The sequence below is a fragment of the Rattus norvegicus genome, chromosome 13 (genome assembly GCF_021556685.1).
Source record: "Rattus norvegicus strain SHRSP/BbbUtx chromosome 13, alternate assembly SHRSP_T2T, whole genome shotgun sequence".
NCBI classification, from domain to species: domain Eukaryota; kingdom Metazoa; phylum Chordata; class Mammalia; order Rodentia; family Muridae; genus Rattus; species Rattus norvegicus.
The window spans coordinates 48,420,411-48,431,220 of NC_141546.1; the positions used below are offsets into that span (position 1 = coordinate 48,420,411).

The 10,810-nt window shown below is 48.9% G+C and overlaps 1 protein-coding gene and 1 long non-coding RNA gene across 4 annotated transcripts; one reads left to right on the forward strand and one right to left on the reverse strand.

Moving 5' to 3' along the window:
- The first annotated feature begins 1,210 nt into the window (after positions 1-1,210).
- Positions 1,211-7,626, forward strand: Cyb5r1 (cytochrome b5 reductase 1). 3 transcript variants are annotated; one of them, XR_015635212.1, is made up of 9 exons: positions 1,211-1,271; positions 1,522-1,671; positions 1,817-1,889; positions 2,314-2,420; positions 3,175-3,304; positions 4,036-4,119; positions 5,232-5,317; positions 6,338-6,600; positions 6,755-7,626. XR_015635212.1 is itself a non-coding variant. In NM_001013126.1 (9 exon segments), coding segments are annotated over 9 exon segments (918 nt in total). In that variant the 5' UTR covers positions 1,213-1,256; the 3' UTR covers positions 6,928-7,626.
- Positions 1,546-6,990, reverse strand: LOC148001623 (uncharacterized). Its single transcript, XR_015635948.1, has 2 exons — positions 6,447-6,990; positions 1,546-1,781 (listed from the first exon to the last, which is right to left on the reverse strand). It is a non-coding gene; the product is annotated as an uncharacterized LOC148001623 (long non-coding RNA).
- Positions 7,627-10,810: the final 3,184 nt, after the last annotated feature.

Here is a 10,810-nt window from a genome sequence, read left to right on the forward strand (position 1 = left end):
ACACTCTGTCTGGGAAATGTGTGCAAGACAGCATGGTCATCTTGGCAAATGGGCAGCTCCAGTGGCTTGTCTCTATTACTTCCGGTTTCAGGCTTGTGATCTCAGCAGAGCTGAGTCCATAGACGTAATGGAGTTGCTGGCTTCTGGGTTCTAGTCGTAGCTGCTATCTCTTTAGCAGTTTGCTCTTTGACAGGCATTACACTAAATGAAAGAACACCTCACTAGGGATCAGAATAACCCTATGAGCCAAACACCCGATTATGATGCACATTGGCCGCCTATTGATAAACAAATGCAAAGGAGTGGAGCAAGCTGTCTGCCCCAGGCCACAAGGCCACTAAGGGGTAGAGCCATTCTTGGGTAACACTACTGTTGTGTTTGGTGAGGAACCATACTTGGTGGGAAGCTCGACTTGGACCAAAAGGAAGCCCCTGATTTTATTTATTATTTATTTTTATTTTGTGGATAAGTGTTCTCTCTCTCTCTCTCTCTCTCTCTCTCTCTCTCTCTCTCTCTCTCTCTCTGTGTGTGTGTGTGTGTGTGTGTGTGTGTGTGTGTGTGTGTAGTGCCCAAGGAAGCCAGAAGAGGGCACCAGAACCCCTAGAACTAGGGTGCCGGTTTCAAGCGGCTATATGGGTGCTGGGAATGGAGCCAGGGTCCTCCACAAAAGCAGTAAGCAATCTACAAAGCCATCTCTCCAGTCCCTCCTGACTGATTCTGTTGAACTAACTCTGTCAGCAAAATCAGTTGTTTTGTTTGAAGGACTAGGAAATGAAGTTGCCCAGTCACTCTTCCGGAAAGAGACTTAGCTAGGCGTTTGAATTGTCTGGCAAAGTAGACTGTTGGGAGAAAAAAACAAAAACGAACAAAAACAAGAAATGCCATCTGGAAGCTTCCTGTTCTACTTTAATCTGTGTAAGGCTCAACACTCAGACTTTCTGTGACACTCTTAAACCAGCTAGAAGAATTCTCATTATGCTAATTAGCCTGGCTCCATGTTAGACAAAACTGTGGTCCTTTGGGGTAGGCCTAAGTAGCAGAGACCAGAAAGCTAGAAAGGAGGGCCTGGGACTGCCAAGATACCCATGCCCTTGAACCACCTAGTCCGTACGGAAGAGGCGGGGCACGGTCCCCACTAGCACTGCCTCGGTCGGGCCCTCCTCCTTAGACCACACCCTGGAGAGCTCCGCCCCCGGGCCCGCCCCGCGGCGCATTGTGGGATCTGTCCGCCCTAGCGGAGCCGAACGGCGCTAGTCATGGGGATCCAGCCGGTAAGACCCTCGTTCTGTGTCCTAAGCCTGGGGTCACCGCCTCCGCTGGTTCTGGGCAGTCTGCCCCGCGGGGTTGTGCTAAACCCACCTAGGGTGCCGGAGTCTCCCTGCACCAGCTGCGGGCTGGGTATGCTGCTCCTGCAGTTTTGGCATGCTTTCTCGCTGGAGCTCGGGATCGCCACCCCTGGTCCCGCACCCACTCCCTGGCTCTCCCTCAGCGTGACAATCACGCTTCCTCCTTTACCCACAGAGCCCGGTCTTGCTAGCCTCTCTGGGGGTGGGGCTGTTTACCCTGTTCGGCCTGGCTCTGGGTACCTACTTGGTTCGAAGATCCCGCCGGCCACAGGTCACTCTCCAGGACCCGGATGAGAAGTACCTGCTGCGATTGCTGGACAAGACGGTGAGTTGTGAAGAAGGGGGCTGGGCCGGGAGAGTGAACGGAAGTTCTTCTAGTTTGAGGGATAGCATCCAAGGTGGTTGGATTGTTCCAAGGGACTTGTCAGGCCAGACCTGCTAGATGAAATATCTTGTCATCCATCCTCTAGACAGTGAGCCACAACACCAGGAGGTTCCGCTTTGCCCTGCCCACCGCCCACCACATTCTGGGGCTGCCTGTGGGTAAGGAAAAGGGTGTGGGCTTCTTGACATCCTATGAGAGAGCGAGTCCATTGCTTAGCTGTTTTTTCCTGGGCACAGCATCGCCCTTCCATCAATCCTTCAGCTCCTTCCACTCCTTTAGGGTGTAGCTTCTGTGCCCCTAGGCATCTCTAACCTCCAGTTGGCTTCCCTCTTAGGACTTAGTATAACCCTCCTCATATCCCAGAAAACATTAATTTCTTTCCATTGTGTAAATCCTCTGCTGCTAAGGGCCTGACTGTAGGGAGTTTCAAAGGTGGGAGGAGGCAAGATAAACTGCTGAGAGATGCTCTCTGTGGGACATTAAGAAACAAAGCACCCTTTTCTCTCAAATCTGAGTCTTTTGAAAGGTGACAGGACACAACACACCCACTGGGAATCATGTAACCCTCCTCATGGTTCCTAGGTAAGCACGTCTACCTCTCTGCCCGAATTGATGGCAGTCAGGTCATCAGGCCTTACACTCCTGTCACCAGCGATGAAGACCAGGGCTATGTAGATCTTGTCATCAAGGTAAGTGTATAGAAAGGAAATCTCGGGGCTGGGGAGATGGCTGGGTTGTGGGGATCCACAAGCACTTGGATCCAAGCCTCAGTTTGGACCCATGCAAAAGTTGAAATCCCATCATGCCTCTACTGGAAAGTGGGAAATGGGTACCTGAGAATTACCAGAAACTCAAGAGTATGGGGGCAGGGGTTGGGGATTTGGCTCAGTGGTAGAACGCTTACCTAGGAAGCGCAAGGTCCTGGGTTCGGTCCCCAGCCCCGGGGGGCGGGGGGAGAGTATGGGGGCAGCCAGCCTTTCAAGAACAAGAAAGAACCTGTCTGAAACAAGATGGAAAGACACAGACCAACATCTGAGGTTGTTCTCTGGCCTCTCCACACTCGCCAGGGCAGATGTGCATGAGCACATACACACATGCATATTACATACACATACACACATGCATATTACATACAGAGATACATGTGCACACACACATGCACATTACATACACAGGTGCATGTGCATACAGACACATACACATGCACATTACACACAAACACACACACACACACACACACACACACACACACACACACACTAAAAGAAAAGGAATCCAACACTCTGAGATTTTTAGAAGCGTCCTACATTCCTCTGACAATAGGAAGTAATGAGTCCTTTGTGGGTCTAAGGGAAGGGAGAAAAGATTATGGGTTGTAATAGCTTCTGACTTGGTTTTCATCACATCTCAGATGTGGCATTTTCTTCCTCCCTGCCTCACCAGGTTTATCTGAAAGGTGTGCACCCCAAATTTCCTGAAGGAGGGAAGATGTCTCAGTACCTGGATAGCCTGAAGATTGGGGATGTGGTGGAGTTCCGGGGGCCGAGTGGGTTGCTCAGTTATGCTGGGAAAGGTGATTATCTGTTGTTTCCTTCCTACAGTCTCACTTCTCCTGTCCCTACAGTCCCGGGTCCCCAGCCCCAACCTCCCTGTCCCATCCCCCACCAAAATCCGCATGTGTGCATGGGTGTACCTGTGCAAAGTTTCCTGAAGCACCCAGGCTACAGAAAGGCAGGTTTCACCGTGTGGAGATTACCAAAGTAAACCTATGCCTCTCCTTCCCTTACCAAAGAGTCTTCCCTCTGGCTAAAAAGTGGGAAACTTTTTAGTCCTTCCCAAGGAAGCAGCCGGGCACTGTGCCATGCCTCTGGTGATGCTCTGGACCACTGGGGAAAGTAAATTCACCCTGGCCCTAAGCCTACCACCCTCGCCAGGGAGCAGTTCTCTGCCAGAGATCTTGGCTCCGCACACCTCCTTTGCCCTCACGGACTACGAATCTTCCAGGCTGTGTGGGATCACTGGGCTCTTGAGTGTGGCTTCTGTTCCCCCACTGTGTGGAGTGACGATAAGCAGACAGCCCAGCCCCATTGTCCTTCCTGAGTAATTGTCCCTGCCTGTTTAACTCAAACGTCCACCCAAGCCCAAGTCCCCACCCAAGCCCAAGTCCCGAGATCAGATTTCACAGCAGCTGCTAAAACAGCCTACGGCATGCTTTCTGTTCTGGTGTTTACTTAGTTCCCGCTTTGTTTTGTTTTGTTTTGTTTTGTTTTTTAATTGACTCTAACTCTTGACTTGGCTTCCCAGGGAATTTTAACATTCAGCCCAACAAAAAATCTCCACCTGAACTGCGAGTGGCTAAGAAATTGGGAATGATTGCTGGCGGGACAGGTCTGTTTCACTTGAGGGACATTTTTTGCTTAGCAATCTCGGGGTTTGCTCTGCGGGTTTCCTCTCAGAGTTGGTAATAGAGGACTCTTGGTAATAGGGACCAGCGCTGCCTACACTTCCCTGGTAGCTGAAATCATGAGGGAGTAGAAAGAACGGTTACAAAAATTCAGAGACAGAAGGAGAGCAGTAAATCAGGAGGGTCTTCCACCAACCGGGTGGATTTAATGACTTTGAGGGAAACAACCAAGTATGAGTGATTGAGAAGGAAAAAGCCAGAACTGGTGGTGCAGGCCTAGAGTTCCAGGGATTGGGGTTGGAAGCAGGAAGATCACAAGTGTAGGGTCAGCCTAGGCTACGTACATAAAGGCAGAGTTCTAACCAAGGCTGGACAGTTGAGTGAGCACAGAGGGAGAGCACCTCCCTGGCATGCTCGATCCTCGCTGTCAGGAAAGAGAAAGAAACGTCACTGTGTACAGTACAGCTACCCATTAGAAGCCTGCCACCCTATAAATAGGTAACTGTGAGCCTTTCCCTTCTGCCAATGAGGGAATGGAGGCTCCAAGAGCTTTGGTTTCTATAGGGTTATTTAATTAGTAATGGCCAAACCTGACTCTGCCTGGTTCTGAAGAACATGCTTTTACCCCCTCTAAGCAGAGTTCCAGAACTCTTAATCAGAAGGGACATTAGCAATATCTGTATCACTTTGCTTTTTGTTGTTTTTGGTTTTTCGAGGCAGGATCTTGTTATGTAGTCGTGCTTGGCCCAGAACTCTGTCCTCACAGAAATATGACAGCCCTTTGCTTCCCAGGTGCTGAGGATTAAAGGCACCGTCCGACCTGCTCTATAATGTTTGAGTTCCTACCTCCAAGGGACCCTCAGAGCAAGTGTCTTATATGAATTCCTTAGAAGGAATTCTACACTGTCTTCTTATGTGACTGTTAACGGTTCAGAAATGTAGGCCCTGGTGAACAAGCAGGTGGAGGTCAGAGGATTAGATACGACAGAACGCACACAGTGTGTTGATAAACTTTGAGATGGCAGGGTCGGTCAGTGAAGGAGCTAGACGGAGAAGGGAGAACTAGCACCTCTCACTATGGGGTATCCTTGTGCAGGAATCACCCCAATGCTGCAGCTGATCCGGGCCATCTTGAAAGTCCCTGAAGATCCAACCCAGTGCTTTCTGCTTTTTGCCAACCAGGTTGGTTTGCTGTTCTGAGAGCCAGCACTTCAGATTGGCTGTGTGAATAGATGGGCTGAGACAGACAGAACTATTCTAGCATCTGACCAGAAGCCCCTCTGTGAATCCAGGGTCCACTGTCACAATAAGAAGGAATGAGGAGGGGGCTGGGGATTTAGCTCAGTGGTAGAGCGCTTGCCTAGGAAGCGTAAGGCCCTGGGTTCGGTCCCCAGCTCCAGAAAAAAAAAAAAAAAAAAAAAAAAAGAAGGAATGAGGACGACCATCAAGGAGAGGACCAGGATTTGGTTTCCAGCCCCCATAATGGTAGCTTAAACCTTTCTTTAACTCCAGTTACAAGAGATCTGGCACTTTGTTCTGGGCTCCAGGGGCAATGGGCACTCACACAATGTACTTATAAACAGGCAGGCAAAACACTCATAAAATAATAAGTAAAGGAGGTGGGCTGGAGAGATGAGATGGCTCAGTGGTTAAGATCACCGACTGCTCTTCCAAAGGTCCTGAGTTCAATTCCCAGCAACCACCATCTGTAATGGGATCTGATGCCCTCTTCTGGTGTGTCTGAAGGCAGTGACAGTGTACTTACATAAAACAAATGAACGAATCTTTTTTTTTTGGTTCTTTTTTTCGGAGCTGGGGACCAAACCCAGGGCCTTGCGCCTCCTAGGTAAGCGCTCTACCACTGAGCTAAATCCCCAGCCCCATGAATGAATCTTTAAAACAAAAGAAAACAAAACAAAAAAGAAGGAAAAGGACCTAGTATTAAGCCACAGAAACAAGAGAAAATGGAGGTTTCTCAGGCTGACCATGGGCCCTTGGACTTTCATGGGCAAATATTCCTTGGAAATGTGTAAATGAAGACCACTTCCTGATCCTCAGCACCCTAAGGAAACTGCAAGTCTGACCTCTCCCTAGAACTTGAGCATGCCTTTGGTATTCCTTTTCCTTCTGTTAGAAGGTTGTCAGAGCAGAGGACTTTGCTGGCATGGACGGAGGTTCTAAGTCTCTGCTTCCTGTTTGCAGACTGAAAAGGACATAATCCTGCGGGAGGACCTAGAGGAGCTGCAGGCCCAATATCCTATCCGCTTTAAGCTCTGGTTCACCCTGGACTACCCTCCAGAAGGTATCTTACCATTTCCAGATGGCTAGGTTGTCTTTCATTATCAAACTCAAGGCCTGGCCGCTCTTCGACTTCTGGTTTCAGTAAAACAGATCCTCCCGACAGTGCCAGAATCCCGAATCCAGGTGCACAACTCGTCCCCTTTGCATGAGGCTCCTAGTTTCAGGTGGGTGGCAGGAATGTGGCTGTAGTTGCTGCTCCAACCTGAGGCCCTCTCGGGATCCCTTCTGCGTCTTCCCAAGGGTCTGTCCTGGAAGCATCACATTCCCTTGCTGGTGCGGACCTGAAGCATGTGTCTTCTTCTCTTCCCCATCCTCCAGACTGGACCTACAGCAAGGGCTTTGTTACCGCCGACATGATCCAGGAGCACCTGCCTGCCCCAGCAGAGGATGTGCTGCTGCTGCTTTGTGGGCCACCACCTATGGTACAGCTGGCCTGCCACCCGAACCTGGATAAGCTGGGCTATTCACAGAAGATGCGATTCACCTACTGAGCACCGAGAGGCCTCCCTATCCCGTGTGTGCAGTTGTCCCTAGTCGATTCTCCAACACCAAGAGGCCGCCTAGGGCCCTTGCTGAGAGCATCAGCCCTTGGTGTCTCATCCCGGAATCTGGGTGCTTGCAGAAGCAACACTCCCCCAGCTATGGTAGAAGCAGGTCAAGGCTAAGTCACTCCCTTGCAACTTCCCTTATCGTAATCTCCTTGTGATAAAAGGTCCAGATGAGGCTCAAGGAGCAGTCTCTAGGGCCAGAAAGAAGGGAGCATTTGTTACAAGGCTACCTAGTTTTTGAGAGCGTCATGGTCACCTCTGTGACTGTGGTGAAATGGATGGACTGGACAGCATATTTTGCTCTATCCTCAGCATTTCACCCACTACTTAAATGAGTACAGGCTGAGCAGGCTTATATACACAGTCCTACAGAAACCGTAGAAAAGCAATTATTTGCCAGAATTCTAAACCTCAGAGGTTTAGGGATGTGTGTGTGTGTGTGTGTGTGTGTGTGTGTGTGTGTGTGTGTGTGTGGAGAGAGAGAGAGAGAGAGAGAGAGAGAGAGAGAGAGAGAGAGAGAGAGAGTGATCAGCCCCTGCCCAGGCTGGAGTGAAATGGTTACCCGCAACTTAAGATTACTGCTTGTACAAGGAGTATCTGGCTGTTAAATAAATGGAGCTAAGGCCCTGATGATCTCAAGGAGTCATCGTCTCTGGGGTCCTTGTCTCCGGGGTCCTTGTCTCCTAATGCCTAAGGACGCTGGAAGGGACAGGCTCCCAGCTCAGAGTCTCCTGGGTGTTTTAAAGCGCTTCTCAGGAGTTGTGCCATGTGCTGAAATGTGAGCTGCCACCAGATCCAGGGCTCGTTCGTGCAGCTGTTCTGCAGAGCCAGAGCCCAGCTCCTCCCTGGAGGCTTTAAAGGTGGAGGGAAGAGAACAGTTAGAGGGGGCTTTTAGAGTATGGTTATCCTTCCCAGGGGTCCCTTAACTTAGCCAGTCTCCCCCTCTCTTCTGTTCACCCATCTTCATGTTATTCATCCTTCAGGGTACCCGACACACAAAACAAAAAAGTGTCGCCTCCCCATTTGGAAGGGACGTCTTTAAAAAGTAACCTGACATCACCAGCCCTGAACAGACTTGGTGACTGGACCTAGTTGGCCTCCCTCAGGCCCATCAGGCCTAAATAGCTGTCTGAGCCCGAGAGCTCCTGATCCAGTCCACTCCGTTCTTCCAGGATAGAACGAAGGTGTGGCTTCTTTGTTGTTCTCATTTGGGGATCACAATGCTTTGGGTTCCGAGGAAGGTCATTTTAGTTTTGTTTTTCATCATTTTTTTTTTTTGGTTCTTTTTTTCGGAGCTGGGGACCGAACCCAGGGCCTTGCGCTTCCTAGGTAAGTGCTCTACCACTGAGCTAAATCCCCAGCCCCTGTTTTTCATCATTTTATTTATAAGCATGGGTGTTTTGCCTGCATGCACCACATTCTGGCAGTACTCAAGAATGCCAGAAGGTGGCATCAGATCCCATGGAACGAGTTAACCAGCATTGGAAAACTGTGCCTTAATGGGCACTGAGAATTGAACATTGGTCCTCTGGAAGAGCAGCCGGTGATCTTACTACTGAGCCATCTCTCCAGCTCTCAACATTTTTTGTTGGGATTTTTTTTTCTTTTTGGTATGGAATTGTGTTTCTGTCTCTGGGACCCCTGATGGAAGGTTTACGGGACCCTCAGAATTCACATGCGCGCGCACACACACACACACACACACACACACACACACACACACCAGTGGCAATAGAACAGGTTCTCCAGTAAACTCTGCTGGGTGTTATTCCATCTAATATTACTCTTTTTTTTTTCTTTTTTCTTTTTTTCGGAGCTGGGGACCGAACCCAGGGCCTTCCGCTTGCTAGGCAAGTGCTCTACCACTGAGCTAAATCCCCAACCCCCTAATATTACTCTTGATCAGTTAGTATGTATATGCCACTGCTCTGTGAGCCATCTCACCCTCAGAAAGGACATTCTTTCTTAGGATTGTTAAACAGCCCACCAGAGTGTCCTGTGTGGAAGCTTACTAGTCTTTGTTTTGTGAAGAAATGATTGCAAACATTTATTAAGGACCTCTCACATGAGCAAGTGTATACCCTGAGGTTACAGCTGTGACCAAGGAAAGCTGGTGATAGACTTGCTCCCCCAAACTCCTTCAGTCTAAGATCACAGCACAGAGTGATCCATACCACCGCAGAGCTGTGGCCCTAGGACACTAGGGCCCTAATAGGAAGGGATTGAGAGAGAGAGAGAGCCAGGAAGAATTTACATCTTGTTAGCAGATATGTACCCGGTACCATTCGAAGAATTTTGCCTACATTGCACAATATAATCCTTACGCTAATCCTGTGAGTTGAAGATTAAGGATTTGTGAGAAGAAATACAGCTGGTCAGTAGTTGGCAGAGCCTGAAGCTGAGTTTAGCCAAAGCCAAGCCTGTAACTCAGCATTGTAAATTCCTTGGATCTACTGGAAACCAGTGAGGGAAGTGCAGTTCGCAGAAGGATCCGGGTGCAAAAGCCGGAGGAATGAGAGAGAAGGGCTGGAGAGCTGGCTCAGCGGTTAAGAGCACTGACTGCTCCTCCAGAGGTCCTGAGTTCAAGTCCCAGCAACCACATGGTGGCTCACAACCATCTGTTAATGGGGTGGATCCGATGCCCTCTTCTGGTGTGTCTGAAGACAGCGACAGTGTACTCCTATACATGAAATATATACATCTTTAAAAGAAAAAAAAAAGGAATGTGAGAGAAGTAGGAGAAATTTACTGAGGTCCAAAATACCATAGGGGGATGGAAGAGGAGGAGGCCTGAGAGTAGCTTAAAGCCAGCTTGCAAAGGGCCATGCTGTGGGTTGCAGATCGCCGTTAGTTTGAGGCCAGTCTGGTCTACAGAGTGAGTTCTAGGAGAGCAAGCTCTGCCCAGAGAAATTGTCTCCAAAAACAAAGATGAAAAAAAAAATCTAAAATAACTTAAATAAAGACATTTTTTTTAAAGATTTATTTATTCATTTATTATATATAAGTACACTGTAGCTGTCTTCAGACACACCAGAAGAGGGCATCGGGTCTCCTTACAGATGGTTGTGAGCCACCATGTGGTTGCTGGGAATTGAACTCAGGACCTCTGGAAGAGCAGTCGGGTGCTCTTAACCGCTGAGCCATCTCTCCAGCCCAAATAAAGACATTTTTAAAGGGAGGCATGCTGAAGACACTTGGGCTCAGTCAGAAGTTTCCGGATTTTGCACAGGGTAATAATAATAGCTAGTTGTTGAGAAGCACTAACCATTTGCCAGGCAACAAGCAGACACTGCCATGAACTGTCCTTCACCTTGAGGGACCTGATGAAGTAGCACTAGTTCCCTCCACTTCCGGATTAAGTAATGATTCGGAAGGACTCGGCAATGTGTAAAGATCGTGGGCTGACTGGGAAAGGAAACTGGATCTGCAGGAACCCAGAGCCCACGCTTTTAACCAAAACAAAGTTGACTTCACCTTCCTGGGTCATCCATCTAGCATTTATTTGGTCACCTTCCCTAGCATCTAGAGCGGTAACAGCTGTGTATCATTTTTTGGAGTACAAGAAAATGAACAATCCCCAAAGCCTATATTGTGCGGTGCTCTATTGTGCTCTAGCATAGCAGCACACTCTATATTGTCTTCTAAGGTGTGCCCTCTGGGTCACATGGGGACATGGACTGGCACAGAAAACTGTCAAGCTAGGCTTGTTTGAAACAACTTCCCCTTCTGATAAGTAACAGGAACCAAAAATCAAATCCAGTTGAGTGCAAGATTGATACTAGTTGTTCCATAAATAACATACCAAAGGAAGAGAGGGAGGGATTAG

Coding starts and splice junctions, on each gene's coding strand:
- Cyb5r1 (XM_087580769.1), top strand. CDS start 3,220: ATGTCTCAGTACCTGGATAGCCTGAAGATTGGGGATGTGGTGGAGTTC. Junction 5,318..6,337: donor TTCTGCTTTTTGCCAACCAG/GTTGGTTTGCTG, acceptor TCCTGTTTGCAG/ACTGAAAAGGACATAATCCT. Junction 6,438..6,754: donor CCTGGACTACCCTCCAGAAG/GTATCTTACCAT, acceptor CCCATCCTCCAG/ACTGGACCTACAGCAAGGGC.